The following is a 21236-nucleotide window of genomic DNA, read 5'->3' as shown; positions in this document are numbered from 1 at the left end:
TTCTCTTGTAACGAGAGCTACAGTGAACTTGGGTGAATTTCCTTTGGTGCTGCCCTACTTGAGCTTTAGAACAAGCATTTTAGTGGTCATCTCTAATATAAACTTGGTATATGTTGAATCTTTTGAATAAGGAAACGGGAGGAAATGGAATCAGCTGCAGCTACAAATCTAGGGGTTTTGACAATGTTTGTTTAAACAGGTTTTGTTATTGTTCCACTTAAACTTTCTCTTCCTCTTTTACATTTTGGCATGTGAAAGTTCCCATCTGTTGCCCCTAGCAACTCATCAATTACAGTAATAATTTAACTAGCAAGACTGGAAAAATGTGAACTGTCTCACACATGTTGACATCCTGCTTTGTTAACTAGAGGAAAAGCAAAAAAACTGAGGTCAACACCTGCAATAACTTCAATTCAGACTGAATGTAATAGCAAGAATCTTCTCACCCTTTCCCTATGTGGAAATGTTGCTCTTGGTGATTCCTTATTTCTAACTTTTTGAGTTAGTTCAGAGTTCTAACTTAGTTCTGAGTAAGGCAGAGGTAGAGTTTGGAATTAAAAATAGTAAATGGAGTAGCTGTCTGTGAAACTATGCTGTATTTCTGTATAGTATCATGCAGTGAAGAACTGATAGCCCGGAATTTTAACAAAACAAGTTATTGAGCTAGTTAGCTGTCTTTAAAGATGTCAAACGATACCTATTAGAATGAGAAAGGAGTTAGCTATCTTGTCACTAAATAAATAAAACCCACTGATTTTTGTTTGTAAGTGCCTTGCAAAAATTTTTCATTTATTTCCTGCTTCCTGTTTTCATTTATTTCCTGCTTCTCTTGTTTGGGAATGTATAATCTTAAATTATTGGTTGTCCTGAAGTATTAAAATGCTAGCATTAGGTAGCGAATTATGGGCAAGTTTGGAAACAGATATTGTCCTGCTCTCTCTCAAAGATACATGGTTATACTTTGAGCACATGTACATCTAGAAAAGTCCTTTTACTTAAAAACAAGCACACAGACTGTTATGCAAAACAAGCTCACCTGTTGCTAAAGGTGATGAAGAGAGGCAGAGTTTCCTAGATTAACTTCTTTTTGGATCTTTAGATTTTGAGATGGGGAAGATGACCACCCATTGTTTGTGTTCTCAAACTTCATTGCTTGAGGTGGTACTACTGACAAATGACAATAAAATTTTTGAATATACTTGTCTAATATGTTAGAATTTAGCGATCTGGTTTGATCCAGTGGTATTCTACCCCAATTTTTCAAGTCACTAAAAAAAAAAAAAAAAAAAAAAAGACTGATGCTCTTTTAAATATTTTATACATAGGAAATCTTATGTTTTGTTTTTCTGTTAAATCCTCACGTTTACCTAGATTCTTCTCACCTTTAGATGTTTTTCGTCTCTGCAAAGAGCTGGCTGTCCTTATCCAAAAATAGCAAATATTATCTGTTTCATTCTTCTTTCTATCTTAACTTCTTCCACTGGCATAATATCCCATTTCTTTATAACATCCACTTTCTAAACAGAGCATTCCAAAATATCCATAAGTGTTTTTTACTCCTCCTGATACAGAAGAGACAAGCATTTCCTTAGTTTGTCGCCCTTGTATTTTACCATCTCTTCAGCAACTTAATCCTATGGCTAAATCTCAGGTTCCAGAAAGTTGATAAATAGCGTGCCCGTTTTAAGTATAATTGCCTGCGTATACACCAACAAATCTCAAAATCTGAAGTGTTAGCAAAGGAAAGTACTCAGAGCTGCATGGGGGAGGGAAACGGAAGGGAGCAAGACCAAAGAACATAGTGAGCTAATCAAAAAGTTAGCTTTTGGAAACTGTGGTCCTCAACTATATGTGAATCACCATCCATATTTGTACAAAAAATCTCCTAGTGTTCTGAAGTAATTTCTCAAAAATCATATTGAAAAGGAAACCCTAAGGACTTATTGAAGAATAAAACAAAAGCACGTTAGCTAGTAGCTGATCTGTTGGGTAATCTGTACAGTTAATAGAATTATTCTGTGTTTGAGTAGCTCACAGGATACCTAAGCAAAAGCTGTTTGTTCAGTAGTCATTAAGATGGCCAGCCTCTCCTGAGATGCCACGCTTTCTATAACGCTACCTCTCCTCCCCTAGTCAGAGAATGAATCTCCAGATAAGGTTTTTTGAAAATCCTGTACTCTTTGAGAGCACTTTGCTGGCTGTCTTGGAGGTGAGCCTTGACGATAAAATCGGGGAACTTCATGTGTCTAGTTGGGTCAATGAAAGTAGAGGATTCTCTGCGCCTTTTCCACTCTTGAGAAATTTTGGTGGTACAAATATTTGAGATGCTACCATTATGAACTTTAGATGCAGATATGTGAACTATTATTTGAAAGATGTGGAGACAGATACAATGAAAATGGCTATCCCAGTGAGTGATCTAAAGTTTGAACTTTCTTTTTTTTCCCCCAAACAAAACACCTAGAAACTTAGCTGGGAAAGCTGCAGTAACAGTCAGCACTGGGAGAGAATCCTAATTTGGAGGACAAATCAAGATGGGTATATTGCAAGTTAAAACCAGTCTTCTAAATCTAATAGCTAGTTTAGTTCTTGGCACTTTGATTGCATGTGAAATCAGTGAGCAGGCATTCTAATAGTGATCCTCTTAATAAATGTGTTTTTGTCCCATTATCTAGGATATAAGCCAGTACACAGAAATTTGACAAAGTTCATTCTTAAATACTTTAGCCTGGCACTTTGTCAAAGGAAGGCAGATTCTTCTTCTGCCTTTAATGTAAACAGTGTTTCCATTCTTTGGCTCAGTCATGTGATATATAACAGTTATAACTTCTCACACTTCCCGTGTTATGAAAAACAGTTTGCATAACTCTTTGTAATACCAAAAGCACAACCTGGTGCAAAAAATAAATGCATATTATTCCTTAACTTTTAGTTCATTTGCTGCCGTTTGCTGATAGCTTACGGCTGTGTCTCCTGACTTAGGTCAGGATAATCTAACTATTTCATCCACCAAATTAAACTTTCATTGTAGATAAGCACAGATATCCCTTCTGTCCATCACTAGTTATTATGAAAAATGTAGTAACTAGTCTAGTCATATAACAGAAGAAATATCTTAGCTAGTCAGGGCATAAATATAAAACGTATTAGTAATCTGGAAGAAAATACTGTCTTCTCTTGTGCAGGGTTAAACAGCTGACAGATGAAGAGGAATGTTGCATCTGCATGGATGGGCGTGCTGATTTGATCTTGCCGTGTGCTCACAGCTTCTGCCAGAAATGCATTGATAAATGGTAATGCATGTTAAAGGATATTCATTATTTTATTGTATAATTTAATATCTGAAGATATTTACAAGATAATATATGTGTGATAGATAAGAAGCTTGAATAAAATTAGACTGCAGCAGAAGGAAGGAAGGATTTCAGAATTTGTAAGTATCTTATGCAGAATTTCATTTTGGAAAAAAAATCTGAACATGCTGAACTTTCAGCTTTTTTTTTGAAATTTCTTCTTTATTTTTATTCTCATAAAATACAATTCTTGTATTCTTGCTCAAAAACCAGAGAAAAGAGGATATACACTGGTGCTAACCTCTTGATAGGCTTGACAAAATCTCATACAATGCTTTTAAAGAAAATGAATCAATACTTTGTTAGAGTATACAAATGTAAAGGCAAGTTGGACCATCTTATTACTATTTGGAGAATAACTGTCAGTGGGATTTTTTTCCATATGTTATGCTTTTACTTGAAACAAATGCCATTCAATTTACTAATTAAACGTATCAGAGTTTTTCTAGGAAAAGATTTGTTCTTAATAGCAGTGCTTTGAAATTGATGTATAACATCCTTCTCACAATATATGTTCAGTCTAATACTAAACTGAACAGCTTTTCAGCTTCTGCATCGGTCTGATACGTTAGTTGCTGGAAATCTAAGAGAGAGAAAATTGCTCAGGGGAGGAATGTAACTCTCTCCACTGGCCATAAGGAAGATCTTCAAGGATTAGGCAGGTGTTCTGGCAGTCTAGCACTAGGTGATATGGATATTCTCAGTTAAGGGCTTTTCTGGCTAGTTAAAGCAAATGATTTAACATTCAAGTCATATATTTTCTGCGTATGCATTTTGTTTTGTGGCTTTTTCAAATGCTTAACGTGGAGGCTACTCTCGCAATACTACATTCCCACAAGAATACCACTAGTGAAAATTACTGGATCTTAATGCATCTTCAGTCATCTCTCTCGTCTGGGAAAATTTTTGAACATCTAACAGCTACTCTGATGGGAGAGTGGATTATATTCTACTGTGGCTATGCATCAACAGACCTGATAATGAGCTTCCCGTTATACCATTCTTTTTTGGTATTTGATTTTTGAATCTAGGTTCATCCCTTCCTCTTTATGCACCAAACAGAGGCTCTGAGCTTAGAAGCATAATTTTGGGGGGCCCTGAAAATAGTGGGTGGAGGGGGATGGGACCTTGAGGGGCCAATTTCAAACTTCAGTGGACTCAACGGGATCCAGGGAAGATTCCTCTTTACGTAGGAAACTTGTGGGGATTGGTTTCTGAGGTAGCTCAGCTGAGTCTCTGAAGGTATGAAGAATTAGCTTACACCGTGGATTTTGATTTAAACTTTCCAGTAGCTAGATATATTCTGTTTAACCCAAGCAAACTTGATTCTGAGTAGCTGAGGAACACGACTCCATGTTTATCACTCAAAGACTAGAACTACATTCAAAATTTTTGGCCAGTCTTCCTCTCAAAAAAAGGCTAAACAAACAAACAAAAAAAAGGTATAGGTGATCTAATCCAATTAATCTGACCAGTCTTGGAAGTTCACACTGGGGGGTTTTGCTTAGGGTTTTGGGGACTTTTTCAGCCAGGAAGAGATCATAAATGAAAAATACTCGTGTCTCTGGCTTCCTAACAGGAGTGATCGTCATAGGAGCTGTCCTATCTGCCGTCTGCAAGTGACTGGGGCAAGTGATTCTTGGGTGGTTTCAGATGCACCCACAGAAGATGATATCGCTACTTACATACTTAACATGGTAGATGAGGCAGGCCAGCCTCACAGACCCTGACACTGACCAACAAGCTGACAATAGTTGGAGCACTTGAAGCTTTCATTTTCATGAATATCTGTTTTTATCTCCTGTTGCTATTCTTCCAACACTTGGTGTCTTTTACTTGCCTTCTTGGCTGCTGTGAATCTGTGCTGCTCTTTTAAAACACAGGGTATATGAGCCAGTGTATGTGTGCAGTCTTAGTTATTAATCTGTAGTTTCAGTAAACTTTTAGGTTATTAACATTAACAGAGGTTATTTTAACAATGATTATTGCTATTGCTAAATAACAATTTGACTAATAAATGAAGCTATTTGTATTAGCACAACTGCAACTGCTGTTTGAACATCACAAAGTGTACTGCTACAGGAGATGGAACATCTAAATAGCTGTTACTGTGAGGTCAGGTGGCTTGGCCTCACAGCTCCTACCCTTAAAAGCAATTTCTTTTACTTTCCTGACAGATACGACTACAGATGATGAGTTAGGACTAGTGATTGTTAATTTGAAATTCTGCTGCTGAAACTTGAGGACCTCCCGCTGTCCTTTTTTTTTTTTTTTTTTTTTTCCTTCAGTAGCTAATTATTGTTCCTTTTCGTGTTTACAGGTACTGATTTCAATCTGATCCATTATGAGTTTTAATATTAACTATTTTACATCTGTTTTGGAGAGGGTAGACAGCTCTGTAAATGTACTTGTACTTTACCCTTATCCTCTTAGCAAGATAATCTCTTAGAATATTTTTTTAAATTCGATAGTTAGCGTAGTCTCATTAGCTTGGAAACATTAAACAGTTTCATACACAATCCTAAAAAAGCAAATCAGTTTCTTTCTATAGCTTTTTGATCAACAAAAGCCAAAAATATTTTTAAACATGAGGCACATCTGAAAAGAATGACTTTATTCAAAGTAGCAGTTAAGGTGTAGTTTAGTCTGATGCTGTGGTTTTATCTGCTTTTCCTCAGTTTTCAAAAGGATGAATTCATGCCTACTGAGGTTATACGGTCATAAGCTAACTAAGGGTGCTGTGCTTTTTATCTACAAGTGCAATATGCTTTTATGTAGCAGAGAGTAACTGCTACTTTAATAATAGTTTTGTGGCTTGCAGAGATGTGCATCTTACAACTTGGGAAAAGGGATATCACAATAGGAGTACAAGAGTGTATTTCTGTGTTTAGCAGGGTCAAATCTTTCAAGAGTGGCCTTTAGAAAGTATAAAATAACATTGTCATCATTAGTATTCAGGAAACCCCTCTGACGTCTGTTCTGAGTCACTATTATGGAAATCAACTGTTATTGCAGAGAATGAATTAATACATATAATTTGGGGTTTTTTTGCTATTAACAAATACTACTGTTTTAACTTGAGGCTGTTGAGTCAAAAACACTCAAGTGTAGCATCTGAGGAACTAAACAAATCTTACTTAGTATAAAACTGCATTTTTATTTCCCATGCTTGTTAAAATTCAGTGGTGTCCCTGAGGCCTTTTTTCAGGGACAGGTTCTGGTCTAAAAGGCATGTACGCACGTATATGTATATGGTAGGGTTGTTTTCCTTAATTGGCTACAAAAGGATTAAATAATATCAGGGACCAAATCTTGGGAATTTCTCTATTATACTTCTATTCATTAAGGAATTTTTCAGCATATGACACCTATTTGAACTTGACTCATGGCACAGTTGTCAAATTTATCATAGACATTAGGACAGATAAGCAACGTAGTCATCTTGTGTATATCATCTAAAAGCCAGTATGGCTTAGTGTGTAAATCTGTATTTAACTATTTTTAAATCCATTTATGAATGTACATAGCTTAGAACTATTTTTTTCCCCTTTGTTAATCCTTTGATATAATGAGATTCTTTATTCTTCAGAACTATGGACTGTTTGTTTGCTTAAGGGCAGTTATTATTTGTGCTGAAAATTGTTAATGGTTGGGGTGTTTTCACTAAAATATTTGCAAGTATTCCTAATCGCATACCAATTTGGTTTCATTTTGTTTTTTGAGCTTGCAATAGTCCATATGCAAAACTTTAAAATAAGCTTTGAATTTTTAAACTGGTTTTTATATCACTGGAGCAGAAAGAACATCTAAATTAGAACTTCAAGCTAACTTTATTTTTCAAGTATTTCAAGTACTACATTTCTGAACTGAGATTTTTATAAGTTGACTTTCTGCTGAGAACTTACATGAACTTCTTAAAATGTAATTTTGTAATGAATGCAGGTTGTTAATTACAGTATAAGGACACTTGTAATTACAATACAAACTAATGCAAAATTATTTAAATAGTGAAAAAGTAAATTTATTCTGTACAGCTTTTTAAATTAAGTTGCTGTAATACACTGCTGAGATGTAGGTACTGTAATGTGTGCCTTGTAAAATATATGTACTGTACGTTATAAGGGATATAAATACACTAACACTGCAGAACTAGTAATTTGATACTGGCAGTATTTCCTAGTCTGCTATGCTACATTTAGCAAACAGAATTTTGGAAAAGGAAAGGGAATCACGTTGGCAGGGACGTGGTAATGGGTTCCAGAAGGCCGACCTGGAAAATGTGAATTACTGTGAATAGCTGTTGGTGGGGGGCATTAGAACAAACTGAAATTTCTTGTGGTAAAGTCAAGATTTCTTACAGATTTAATGTGAAATTGTAATTTAAGCATTACAGATTGTATTAATAGCTATGGACATTCCAGTATATTATAATTTGTGTATGAGTTGTGCAATAAAGTTACTTTGGAAGAAATATCAAAGTTGTTTTAAGCTTAAGGTATCTCTTAGCTTTAATATCACAAAAGTCTGGAAACTGAATTTTAATTTAAATATACTTCCATCATAGTGGTGCCATGGTTAAAAGTATGTATGCCATTGTGAGTCAGATGTTTCTTACATGTATGTTAACAAGGTAGCCTAAACACAACTCTGGGGAAGGACTCACTCTGATTCTTTTCCCTTCCGTTTTCCAAAACAAATAAATTGGAGCATTCTGTGGTGATGCAGAATTAAAAAAGAAAACAAACCTCTGCTTGCTAGAAGGACACTATTGGGCAGGTTTCCTTGAGGAATTGTGATTTTTTTTTTTCCCCCCAAGTTATTCCATAGTGTCTCTGATAATATTTTAAACCTTAAATTGTTAAGATTGGAGTATTCTTTCTTCTCAATTTTATTCTGATTTTTAAAAGAATTGAAATACATAATTAATATACCTCTTTCCTCTGTCTAGTTATTTGGTTTATCTGTTTGGATCTTTTGAAGCAAAGTGAGAAATGGGAGAGGAATTCAGTAACAGATCTGGAAAACAAAATTGCAAAATTTACAAATTGACAGAGGCACCAGGAGGTAGGTGTGCTTGAAGAATTAACCCATGTTTATGTTTACTAGATTTCAAGATGGATATAGTAACTATTAGCCACCAAATTAGTCTAATGTGCATGTTTACCGTTCATTGGGAAATGGTATTTTAATTTATATATTTTTCCTTTTAAAGAGACTTCTGTACATAATTAGGAAGGTTTTCTAATCCATACTCACCCCAGCTCTGGGAACACAAAGCAATCAGTAAGATCTTTGTGCTCTAAGATTGAAACTGAACTGGTAAATTCCATCCCTGCATAGCTGTATGTGCCAAATGCATTATTTTTGGAACGAACATCTCGGCTATGGCCCTTTATGCTGTGTCCTTCTGAATCCTGGAACGGTCGCCTTCTCTGTAAGCTTTGAAGAGGCTTAATACAATTGGGAGCTGTATGTTAACCTCTCTGGCATTAACTCTTGACACTGCACATGCTCTTGAATTACACATCCACTAAATGCACATGCTCTGTAATGGAAGTAATTGTACTATGACTCTAATACTGTAGTTGGTTCTTGTTTTTCTGCTGTTAAACTGCTCTTGTAGATAATTCGCCATAAGGTTTTATGTTCACATGTTTGAAGTGGATGAATGGAATTCAGCTTTCTCATAAGCATTCAAACTTTTTTTTTTAATAATGTCTTCAGATGTTTGTCATCTAAAGCCTTAAATCTATCATATGGCAACGTGCTTTAAAGAGCGAACGTTCTTTCCTGTTGCTTTGTGTAGCCGAGATTAATCTGAATGGTACAGTGTTCTTTTCCAGTAACCACAGGGTACTTATCTCAGGTACTTAACCCATTTTGCTGTAAAGTAGCCTCGTTTTAATGAAGGCCTCACGCAATGAGCGTTATTCCTGAGGGATTTGACAACAAGCTCTTTGCATTTGTAGCCAAGTCGTCAATACAGTCGTCATTGGCAGTCGATTGCTTGCCTACTGCTTACCTTGCTAACTAATTGTTGAGGTTAAAATATTAAACTCTGGACATGAGTTTCATAGGCCTAGAATAAAAAAAAAAAAGTCAATTTTGGGAACCTGGATGGAACATTGTCCAGTGTGCTTCTGCTGCAATGAAGAGCTATCTAAAAGGTAATTAAATGAGCACTCTTCTTTACTTCAAAGTGCTATTTAAAAATATAAACTGTTTTTATGAATGAAGGTTACATTAGCCAGGAATTTCCCCTTCTCAAATTCAGTTTTATGTGGAACAAGGAAGTTTTGGTACTACAGTCTATGTTTCCATGTCAACATGGCTCCAACCCACTTTAACAGACCTTCCAAGTAAGTTAATTTTTATGTGGGAGGGTATCTTTCATGTCTAGACCTTCAGAGAACTTTAGCCATGGTTAATGAATGATTAATGAACTAGCCATGATGCTTTCTCACCACTATATACTATTCCCTGTGCTGCTTAACACAGATATTTAGTGTCTTGAGAGATGTGAGGGAAAAACATATGTTCTTCCATTACAGATGTTCTTAAAGCTGTATTGTGTTTCATAAGTGCCAACTTGTATATATAAATAAAGGGGTTGTATAGAAATAAAGATATCAGTTGTAATCTTCATCTAAAAAAAAATCTTTATTACATGTACTACTGAGGAAAGTAACATGTTAAACTTTTTTCTCAAAAGTCATTGTGACTCTAGCAGAGCATTATGTTGATATTGTCTGTTTCCCTCAGTTTGTCACTTGTTGGCTTCTTAGTTCTGTGCTTCATTGTCAGCTAAAGCTGTTCTGGGTACTGCTTAAACTTTTTCAACGCTGTGTGTCAGAACTGCTTCCCGGTTCTCAAATTCAGGTGTTCTGACTCCCAGTTGCATATCAAGATGTGGCTCCAAGCATCAGGAGGAGTTGCAGCATGCCCAAGCTAGATTCTCAGTGCATATGCGTAGGGAACCAGAGCACCCAGACACAGAAGCGGGCAGACCTGCAGTACCATTTCGCCTTGGGACTTAATGCCAGGTCCTGTGTTGGAATGAATTAGCGTAGCTGGTTTTCATTAACACCAAGGTGCTTTAAGTCAGCTAAACCTTTAGTTCTGCTTCCTAAGTGGTGCTTATTAGCTTCTGCATCACCACTGTTTTTTCCGTTTTCGTGCTGCAGTAATGCTTAATTTTGGTTTATCTATCTTCTGTAATCCTAACAGAATTTAATTGCATAGGTTTTTTTAGTTCTTCTTAAAGGCAGAGACTCTCAACAGCTACAATTTTATTAAGATAGGTACACAAACAAAAAACCCTAAGCATATTCTTTTTCATTTATTTTTCAATGTAATGCTTAATGTTTCCACAAGAGGCAAAAGATAAACACCAGTCAACCCAGGCACAGAGAGAAAAAGCAGTTTTTATAGACTTCCCTCCCCCCTTTTTCAGACAGAGATTTAAACCAGGCAACTGCTACAGAGTAGAGGAAAACAGAAGGGTTTGGACAGGTGAAGAACAATGATCTCAGAAGACAGAGTAGCTCCGGCGTAAGAAAATTCTGTATTATCCAGTGGCAGAGCAAGTGCTTTAAGTTTGCTAAAGTAACATATAAGGACGGGCATCACTGGAAATGGTTCAAATAGATGTTACAAATCTCAACCATAATTCAGTATAGCTCAAAAGACTACTGTGATGTTTGATTCCTTTTCTGGTCAAAAAAATTTATCAGTGGATATTAAGTGAAATGGTAAAATGCCCTGAGCTACCAAATCTAAGGAAGTCTTAAATAATTGGTTCAATCTGAACACCAATAAAATGATGAGAAAATAGGATGCTTTCTCATTGTGAAGCAAAACTCAAAAAAAACCCCACCACCTGCAGTGATGGTCTTCTAGTCCCCCTATGTACTCTGTTGAGTAAAACAAGTTGCGGTGCAGCCAGGTTTAATCTCAGCACTATCTGGGAAAAAGCAGCCAGTGCCCAATCTCATATTTGAATAAAATGTGTAAGACAGTAAGTCAGGTGACAGTAACATTTCAACATTGGGTCTGTCTTTCAACACAGGCATAGCTTAAGACTGCAACGTTATTTTGAGCAGCCGTAACTTAAAACAAAATTATCACTTTAAAAATACATATGTTTCAGAAGCAGACCTGTGAGTCAATAACCTTTGCCTAATTAAAAGATGACCACAAGAGATGTAGTAATGGATGCTTGAAAGGATGTGGGTTTGTTTCCTAAAATATAACACTATTAGTTTAATTGATCACTAAAAGCAGCATCCCAGGAAGCACTGGAAGCAGAACTGGCCCTAAAACAAGGGACACTCCTTGCAGTAATGGCAGTTTATTGTCGTAATTGTCAAAATCCAGATTACTATCCAGTAAAACGCTTCAAATCCAGTTGTGGGTTTTTGGCTAAGCGCTACAGAACTGTTGTTAGAACATTGTATGTTTAAGGTATGGAAAGCTGAAAGGTATTAAATAAACAAAAATTCTGGGGTAATATTAAAAAACTAAGTAAAAATGCTAAGTGACAGACAGAAGACACGCTAATAGCAATTTTTAGGTGAAAGAACCTGAGTAAAGCAATGATTCTCTTAATTGGATGAATATAGTTAAAAAGTTAAATTCTTCAAGTATTTTGATTATTCAGACTGAACACACACTTTTTCAGATAAGTAACAGTATGTTCATAACAATTTCTTAGTACACCATACTATTGAAAACAAGGCTTCTGCATTTTATACAGCTAAAATGTTGTAACCACTTTTTTGTAAGAAAATTATACTCAAAGATCCTGATCACGTATTATGTGAGCACCTAAAATTTCTAACAGTCAGTGAGGCCAACAGGCATGGTTGACTAAGAACTTTGGACAAATTTATTAACACAGAGCTGAGCAGTATCAATAGTGCTGTTTCAACAGGATTTTTTAGATGCACAAGGAGTACAAAATCTGGCCCTAGTTGAGCACTGCAGACTTTACACTAGGTAACTGAACAGCTAAAATAAAGCCTCCCAGCATCCGCCTACAACCATGTTTTGGATGTAAACTCTTCAAGCCCTGTAAGCACTGCAGCTCCCTGTGCACAACTCTCCCTCTGTAGTATTGCCTGGATGGCCAGAAGGCTGCTTCTGTGCCACAGGGCCCTTCTGCCTGGGCAGCCTGGGGACTAGCTCCCACCCCATTGCTCCCTCAGAGCAGCCTCACTTCCAGGCCGCTTCCTTGAGTTCTTTAGGGTGAATCCATTTTTATAGGGCTATAAAACTATATAGGGCTACAGCTACTGGAGGTGATAGGCAATTCCTCCTTCCTTCATTTCAGTGCAGTCTGCCTGCAGTCCCCATTCAGGACAGCAGGTACACTAAGAAATCCTTCTTGTAGGTATTGCTCTGAACTCCCACAGCCTGAGGGGAAAGAGGACTATATCAGGAGTATATTACCAATTACATATGATAGTCGTCTCCTAATATTGAAGTATAGACATTTATGTTATTAACAAGCTGGTACTGGTGGTGTCACCACTGCTGCTTCTGGCTGCATTTGCAAGGAAAGGTGATCAGCTCTTGAAAGAAAGAATGTAGGTGCCCAACCCCCAGGAGAAAAGTCTGCCCTAAGAAACCCAAGTGGCCTGAAGCATCTGGTGCAGTAACACAGACAGCTGTTGGGGTCAAGGGAGGCTTTATTGGCTAGCACTAATTATTTGCTTTTTATGTATTAATTATGAATTACTTTGATCCTTTCTGAATGAATAATAGTACTTTGTCTTAAGAAGGATGATCAAATAGAAAAAAGATTGAAAGTGATATAGTAGTTATATTTTACTAATTCACACCAACATAAATAAAACATTTAACATAAAATGATCTGAAATTACATATTTTAGGTGGGCTAGCTTCTGTATAAATAGACAATTTGACTTCTTATTCAACTCTTAATTGACTAAAATACAAACATAAATGTGTAAAAAGATGTCAGAAGTAGCACCAGAACCCAGGTCTGGAGTTTCTACCACTGACTGGTAAGAACACTTCCTCAAGTTCAAGTAACATTTTTTTCTTTACATGCAACCATGAATTTCCAAATAATTTGAACTGGCATACTCACATATTCCCAATAGTTACAAAGCAATTAAAAAAAAAAAAAAAAGTGTTCTCTACTTTCAAGGCAACATTTTCATGATGCAACTGCACTCATGATTACAATGTACAGTAATGATGATTTTGACACTATGTTTTTTACTTATTAGATTAAAAAGCATTAAACTGCCGTTCTTCACAGATACCCAAATACTAGGTGACAACAGGAGGAACTTCTTTTGTCATGAAGAGACTACCAGATTTTGGTTTTGCTTGTTTTCCAGTGTAACTGCTAAAACATTAAGGTAAAAACTGTCAGAACACCTTCCAGAGTGAAAAGGTAGTCTAAAAATTATACACCCCATACTATCTGCTAATTAATACAGGGTTAAACTTACAAGTGCTATATGCCATGATTGCCACTGAGACAGGCAGGACAAAAACAGGTGCATGTATTCTGTCAGCAGCTGCAGTGTTCTAAGCAGCATATCACAATTGCATTATGAATGTTTCCTGTCGTTTTCCAAGCTAGAATACAGTGTACAGTCAAAAGCAGTATGAAACAAATGACACGATTGTGAGTTTGCATCTAACATTTACAGCAGCCTTGCAAAGCCTAATGTTGATAGAAACTGAAATTTTTGCAATGACAATAATGCAGTAAAAGATAACAGCAAATATTTTACCTTCCATAGGTATTCTATTTCTCTCCGTATTGTTCAAAGTTATGTCTTGGTAGCGCACAATGACAGATGATTCGATATTAATTAGCATCTGATCCTGGTTAGGAGTGAAAGGTTCTAATTTCTTTCAGTTTGAAACTACTTTGACAGAGCAGAAATCTCTTCTGTTTTCATAGCATCAGACAGGAAACTAAGTTCATTGCACAGTGTCTCATACCTGAAGGCCATCCGGATCTGTGCAACATTTGTCTTTCGAATGTCATTTCCCTCAGGCCCCTCTTTACAGTAACTCACCCCTAAGAATTTCTGTTTTTCCTATGAAAAAGATTAAGCATAAAGGAAGAAGTCAGTTCAGCTGCTTTGATTTATTGCATAACTAAGTATATTAGTTGAATGACTCTGGTGCAAGTGAAAAAGGCAGCTTCAACCAGCTGGCTGCTGAACTTTACCTCAGGATCTTACCACCTGTGGAGATTTTAAGGCTAAAGCTTATACATATAATTACTCCCAGTGGTGCCCTCAATCTGGCTTGCTAAAACCTTCTGTGCTAGTAGTATTTGGTCTGGACTACTACATCTTTCAAGTGAGGTCAAAAAGATGCTTAGGTTTCTTTGGTTAGTTAAAACAAAACTGCACAAGAGGAGAAATTTATAATTGTCACTAGAGAATACCAGAGGAAACAATAGAATATACTTGTAAAGCCTTTCCCAAACCATCTCCTTGAATATGACATAGAAGGGAGGGGGCTCTGAGGTGAGTCTTAGAAAGTATCATGGATTTAGAGTTGTAAAGCCAAAGGGGGTTTTATTTTAATCTGACTGCCTACGTAAAACAGGACAGTTTCTGCAGCACTCCTGTTAACTAAAGCATATCTTGCTTAACAATAGGTAGTTTATTGCTACTCAGTGCAAGACATGACATAGAAAATTAGTGGCAGGGGGTGGCATTCACAGAGCTAAAGGTTTCGGAGTAGAGGGAGAACTGAGTGTAAACAGGCACCTGGTCCCTCTGCAGGTTTTGGGAATTCCAAAGCAAGGCTAATAAGGAAAAATGTAACTTTAATTTTTTTTTTTTTTTTAAGACTGCATAGCTCATAGTTTCAGAATATTTTTGGAAAAGTGGATAGAGATGTGTATGTGCAAACACATCACATAAGCACCTACTAATCACTTTTCAAACCATGTTAGCTTCTTGGCTCCTGCTCACCCTAATACTTTAAAAAAAAAAAAAAATTTCCAGCTATGATTACCTTATCTGACAATCCACTCTGTAGTACGCTGTTTCTTGCTATTTCACACAAGTCACAGGTACTTAGTTTCCACACCTGAGCTGCAATGGCATATTCCTCCATGAGAGCTTCCTGTATCACCAAAATATCTTTAGTATTAAATGATACATAAATAACATATAAATGTGTATGTGTACTCATTACTAATTAAAGAATGCATACATGTTCTTTAGATAGCTGTAGAAAATTAGAGGTTTAAGACTTTAACATCAAAATTACTAATGAACAGGTTTTTTTTTTTCTCCAAATTTCCCAAGTGTGATTATTAGGTAATTAATAGGCACTGAGTATCTAGTTTTCTTAGACTAAGAAATTGCAGCATGTGGTCCAGATCCTCAAAGGCATTTATGCATGTAATTTCAAATGAGCTCCCAGGGAACGTAAATATGTTGGAGGATCTGTGCTTAAATCTTTAATGAATATGTACAGAGACAGACAGGTAGCAGGGTCATTTCTCACTTCTGACCTTCCACGCAAGGAGGTAGGCTCTGACTATAGCAGGCTGTAACAGCTGGGGATGCTCCACATTACGTGCAGGTCAGCTGGCATTGCGTTACACCTGTGGAGAAAGCCCCCCACAGAGCTCTCTGTATTTTCTAGCAGAGACCTGTCACGGGCAAGGAGAAGCAAGCTTGGGTGAAGCTGGCCAGAGCTCTGCTTGTCCTCAGAAAACAAACAGTCAAGCAGTGCACAGGCTGCTCCACAGCACAGCATGACTCAGGCCAGTGCCAGCTGCAGAGTCAGGGCACTGTAAGCAGAGACCCGGCATGTCTCTCCTGCCAGGCCACCCAAAGGTGAGCATCACCGTCAGTTCACTGAGCCGTCAGCTTATACATAATCTTCAAGACTCCACATGGTGTTTTTGTAATGTACTTCCCCTAGATTTATTAGTAAGGAAACTGGACTTCCCTGGCACTCTAGAGGATTTATGAAGGCTCAAACCTCCCTCCAGCCTCATCCTTCATGCTATACTTCAACAGCAAACACTGGAGAGGCAAGAGTACAGAAGAAACATAATTAGGAAATGAGACATTTCCCTCTGAAACCTAACAGTGAGTAGTAGACTGAAAATGAGGGAGAAGAATGAATGAAGTGACTGAAAAGACAAACTTTACATCCTAAGCAATGATATAAAATACCTTTCAGGTCACTTTGGGCCTATGTCGTGCTGTTGCCAAATTCAAAGGCAAGACTTTTTTGCGATTCTTACCTTTGTATAATGAAACTGCATAGGATCATCTGTAGAGAGAGAGACATGAAGCCCCTTATGTAGAAATTCCCGTAATGGATTTTTTGAGTACTCCAGGAATAGGCTGTTGTTACTAAGTGGAGACATGGCGATGGGTATTTGTGCAAGATAATAAAGATACTGGAGAACTGGACTCTGAAAAAACAAAACACAGTAATTGTTTAATGCCACTATGGGATAATTAAAAAAAAAGGTGGCTTTCAATTGGAGAAAACAGAAACAGAATTACAGAGGGAGGACTAAGACCAAAGAAAGTAAGCTGATGCTGAACTTGGTGGCTTTCTTTGTATAATTTAGAAAATACTTAAGAGTCTGAATTTTAAATGTTAGTAATCTTTATAAAAATAATTTATATTCTTCAAACAAAGATGCGGTCTCCTCCTTAAAAAATATGGTAGCTTTTTAATATTAACATAGCTTAGCAAATGTACATGACTATCCAGAGAACTGCATTTGATACTAAGAGCATCCCACCCCCAAAAGCTGGAAGTCATAAATAATAACAGATGCATCAGAACTGCTAAGCCATCTTACTTCCAAAACTGCAGTCTAATAGGTGAACTTTAGGAGCTGAAGATTTATTAAAAGTCATGTATTGCTGTGCACGTAATATGAATAATCACCTTCTCATCTTTATTCATTACTATTTTTGTATGAGCCAATCAGTGAACCTAAGAACTGCCTTTATCATATCTATCTGCTATGCCAGGTTTATTCCATTCTTGGTCTTACAGAAATAGAGGTGATAAGCAGGAGAGAGCGAAGAGGAGAATGTTCTAGTCCTACGCAGTCTTAGTGCAATGTCTGGATCTAATTTTAGGAATACTGCTTCTGAGGGAAATATCAGACATGATTTTAGGCCAAATTTTTCTTTGTCCTTGGATACTTCTAAAAAACATGGAGAGAATTTTCCTACGTTAATCAGGAAATCCAAATTACAGAAGAACTCTTGCAACAACTACTCTAAACTCAGTGCAAATCTGCCACCCACTGACCAATTATTTTAACTACAGAAGAGTTGCCTGGGGATGAGGAGTTGTCTGATGGGTTTTATTCAGTTAATACTGATATGCCAGGAACGATAACACTTGTCCCGCTCACAACACTCAAGTTGCATATACAAGATTGCCAGTTATGTTAAACTCCTTCATTAAACGATTCCAGTGATGCTAGCTATGAATAATCAAAACCTTAATGAACTTTTGAATGAAGGATAGGGATGCCAGTCAGGGAAAACAACCTCTGTCCCTTTGCAGAAGGAACTAAAACTTTTCCAAAATTCTTCTGAGACCTAACCTAGGGAATAGGAACAAGTCTAAGCAGTTTTTGCCATTGTAATTCTTCCTCTGCTTGCACTTAGGAACAGACATATTTTTCTAGATCAAGTAAGGACTAGGACGCTCAGCATTTCCTGGAGCCTACTGCTGATCAAAGTGAAGAGTTATTTGTGCCATGCTAAGAAAATTAATTTAGGCTGTGCAAATAAAGTGAATTTGGTGATTGATAGTTGAACCAGTGACTGATGTCTAAGCAGATAGTGATTAGTTTAGATGAACAACCAAGCAATACCTTCTTCAAGAGCAATCCATGCGAAATGTTGTCAGCTGTCAGAAAGGCTGATACAAGGTGTGTGATAGACCCGGCTTCTCCACAGTGAGGTCGAAACAGAAAAGTACACATGCCTCTTTCCCTGAGGAAATTAGAAGTAAGTTCTACAAGAAATATTCTAATCTATTTTTATGTAATTATCAGTAATATGGAAATTTATAGAATGTATTAAAACGGAGATGGTCATTCTCATAGAGTTTGACATTACATCTAATCTAACAGGCCTCCCCAAGGGCTGCTGTCAAGAGAGACAGGTCCCTGTTCCCAAGCCCCTTCCACCTGACGTGTTTGTATGGTCCTTATTCCTTGCTTCATCCTCCACTTACACCTCATTTCGTAATTGCTTAACTACTGGGTGAATAGTTAGTGAACTGATTTCAGAGGAGGGAACTGGCAGATGGAAAGCTAAGTGAACCAATGCAACCTGTGGCCATATAATTCTTAGATCTAGTATGAGGAAAGAAGTGGAAGCACATAGCCCAGAGTGAGCTAACACTGCCCAATGTGGTTGCAACCAGCTGTATCACCAAATTAAGTGTGGCATAAAACCACAGCCTCTGTACCATAAAGATTATCTAGGAGTCTTAGTTATTTCACTAGACTTGACTTTAGATTTATTATATTTGTATCATGAACATTAAAAATGATGCTGGGTTATAAGTTATAATGGACCCTGCTTACGCTGTGTAGACAAACGTTCTGCAGTCTTTGGAGATGTTCAAAACAATTTCAGCAAGGACTGCTGGAGTATAAAACAGTTCTGGGTTGGATGTTGTAAGGGTAAGGCGAGGGCACCGCCTGGGCTCCCAGCAGGGACGGATACACAAACACAAGGCACCATAGGGTCGGTACTGAGCGTTTATTACCTCTGCGTCTGAGCAGAGGTTCCCCAGCGATTTCCCGATCGAGGCAATAATGGAGCGGGAGAGTCCCTGGCACCGCTGAGCATTGGTCCAGGGTGAGGAATGGCAGGGGGGGCACCATGTGAGGTTTTTATGGACTACACACATGCGCAGCAAGCATATTGGTCTCATCTTTGCTTCTGATTCAAAGCCCAGGTGCAACGCCACACTGGCGCAGGCTCAGCCACATGACTACGGGTCAGCCTGCCTTGCTGATGCTCCTTTTCCCATGGAACGGTCGGTCTGGCTAGCTTCCATCGCCTATCTCCTCGACATCCTTCCCCATTTTCCCATACAGGTACTCACTAATGTTTTTTCCTGACAAAGGATTTGAGGGTGTAATTCATCCTCAATGACTTTGCTTATACTACCTAAAGCATAAAACAGTCCTGCAAAGGACTGGCTGTGATGCCTCACATATTGAGTACATTCAACAGGGAGTGAACAGCTCTACTGACTCATTAGTCCGTTGTGTCATTATCTGACCTAGCTGTGAGGAAGATTTAATGATCATCTAGAGAGATCTTCAAATAGTGGTTTAAATGATCTTAAGGTGAAAAAGAAATCCTACGTTCTGACCAAATCTCTCTCTTTGGAAAAGAAAAATTGAAGACTATAGAGAACGTAGAGGAAGTTAGGAGAAAGGAACGACCTGTTTTTAGTTACGTAACGGAAAGACAGACACAGCATAACAGATACGTAACAAAGAGGCTGTCTGCTGCAAGCACAAGGCAATTCAAGGTGGATGTTTTTATTATGGGTTTTGATTATACAGGGTGGTAGAAAACAAAATGCATGAGGTAGCAGTGGGAGAGGAAGAAAATCATGTTGCATGTTAACTTGAATAAGACTCTTGTTAAAATGATAGTCTATGCCCCTCCTATAAGGGAAAAATATGTAAATAATGAAACAACCCCTCACAAGATAGGAAATTACACTGTAATATCAATGGATAACCTCACTGCGCCTCAATTTGAATAAGCTGTGCAAATCACTGAGTCAGCCACAAAGTCAGAAGCACAAGCTAGAGTTGAGTTTAAGGCTCTACTGAGCCAATGGCAAAATTTGCTTTTTACTGTCATGATATCGCATCTAATACCCTAACTCCCTGCATTACTTGCCTAGACATTTGTCTCATAAAAGTAGTAAAACTGAATGAGCTAGCAAGCATGTCAAAGTAAATTAGCTAAATGGGCAGTTTATAACTATGGTCTCTTTTGCGTGTCTTTGATCAATAAGGGCGGCAGCCCTTAAACCAAAATTTCACAAAATAAAGTCCTTTCTCTAAAATTACCAGGAGATAATGAGTTTGCAAGAGAAGCTGTTCTGAGCGCATTAAATTGGAAAATTCATTGTGAATCCGAGCAAAGGTCACCAAGCCAATTTTGTGGAGTTCCTTCTTTTGTTTAATTTCTTCTGATTTAAGGAATTCACAAAACAGATAGACACAAATATCAAATGAAGATGTTGATCTGATGTCTCTACAATTTCTGAATATTTCATTTGAATTCATTCTGCAGTAAACATTTTCAAAATATCCCATGTACTCCTCTTGGACTCTTAAAAAGAGTTCTTCAAAATAACCCCTGCTTCAAAAGAGATGGGATCTAGACACAGATTTGGATTGAGACCAAGATTATGACTTGATTTCTTCTTTTCTGAAAACCTGTTACAGAGAAAATATCTACTTACCTCCTAAGGTTGTTTAGCAGCATGATGTTGACATACATGTAATACAAATAATAGCTGTACGGGGGATTCTTCTCACTGGTCCAGAGGTCAGGGTTAAGGCTCTTGTCAGAGAACATGTGGCCACTGTGTTTGGATTCATCATCAACACTGTCAAAGCCAGTCACCTGGTGGGCGAAGAGATTCACAGGAATTAGTGTTTTCAAGAAGCAAACTTTGTTATTACTGACTCTCACTTCAGGACTTGCTTGTACAAAGCATCTACTCCTCCTTCCGTAAGTTGTTTCCTTTCTTAAGCTAGCAGTCCTACTGCTCTGCCTACCTGCTGTAACATGCAGACAGCAGCAATTATGTTTTTTCTCTGGAGCACTGCCCAAA

At 37.5% G+C, this 21236-nt stretch overlaps 2 protein-coding genes across 12 annotated transcripts in view; one reads left to right on the top strand and one right to left on the bottom strand.

The window, feature by feature from the left end:
* The window catches only part of RNF141 (ring finger protein 141), a 43013-nt gene that overhangs the window by 5645 nt on the left and 16132 nt on the right, over positions 1–21236 (top strand). For 4 of the 6 annotated variants that reach the window (XM_068945081.1, XM_068945080.1, XM_068945082.1 and 1 more), the window contains exons 5-6: positions 3186–3293; positions 4933–7831. In XM_068945081.1, the coding sequence (XP_068801182.1) occupies positions 3186–3293; positions 4933–5083 (259 nt within the window). In that variant the 3' untranslated portion in view covers positions 5084–7831. Of the gene's footprint in view, positions 1–3185; positions 3294–4932; positions 7832–21236 lie in introns of those variants that run through there. The other 2 variants (XM_068945083.1, XM_068945084.1) reach the window with 1 other exon arrangement.
* Positions 11411–21236, bottom strand: part of AMPD3 (adenosine monophosphate deaminase 3) — a 30812-nt gene continuing 20986 nt past the window's right edge. For 2 of the 6 annotated variants that reach the window (XM_068945076.1, XM_068945075.1), the window contains exons 11-15: positions 20862–21025; positions 18229–18349; positions 16621–16794; positions 15372–15482; positions 11411–14437 (exon numbers count right to left, since the gene is read on the bottom strand). In XM_068945076.1, the coding sequence (XP_068801177.1) occupies positions 14261–14437; positions 15372–15482; positions 16621–16794; positions 18229–18349; positions 20862–21025 (747 nt within the window). In that variant the 3' untranslated portion in view covers positions 11411–14260. Of the gene's footprint in view, positions 14438–15367; positions 15483–16207; positions 16397–16620; positions 16795–18228; positions 18350–20861; positions 21026–21236 lie in introns of those variants that run through there. The other 4 variants (XR_011141382.1, XM_068945077.1, XM_068945078.1 and 1 more) reach the window with 4 other exon arrangements.

This window comes from Struthio camelus, chromosome 5, assembly GCF_040807025.1.
Source record: "Struthio camelus isolate bStrCam1 chromosome 5, bStrCam1.hap1, whole genome shotgun sequence".
NCBI lineage: Eukaryota > Metazoa > Chordata > Aves > Struthioniformes > Struthionidae > Struthio > Struthio camelus.
This window is presented reverse-complemented; position numbering and strand designations above follow the sequence as displayed.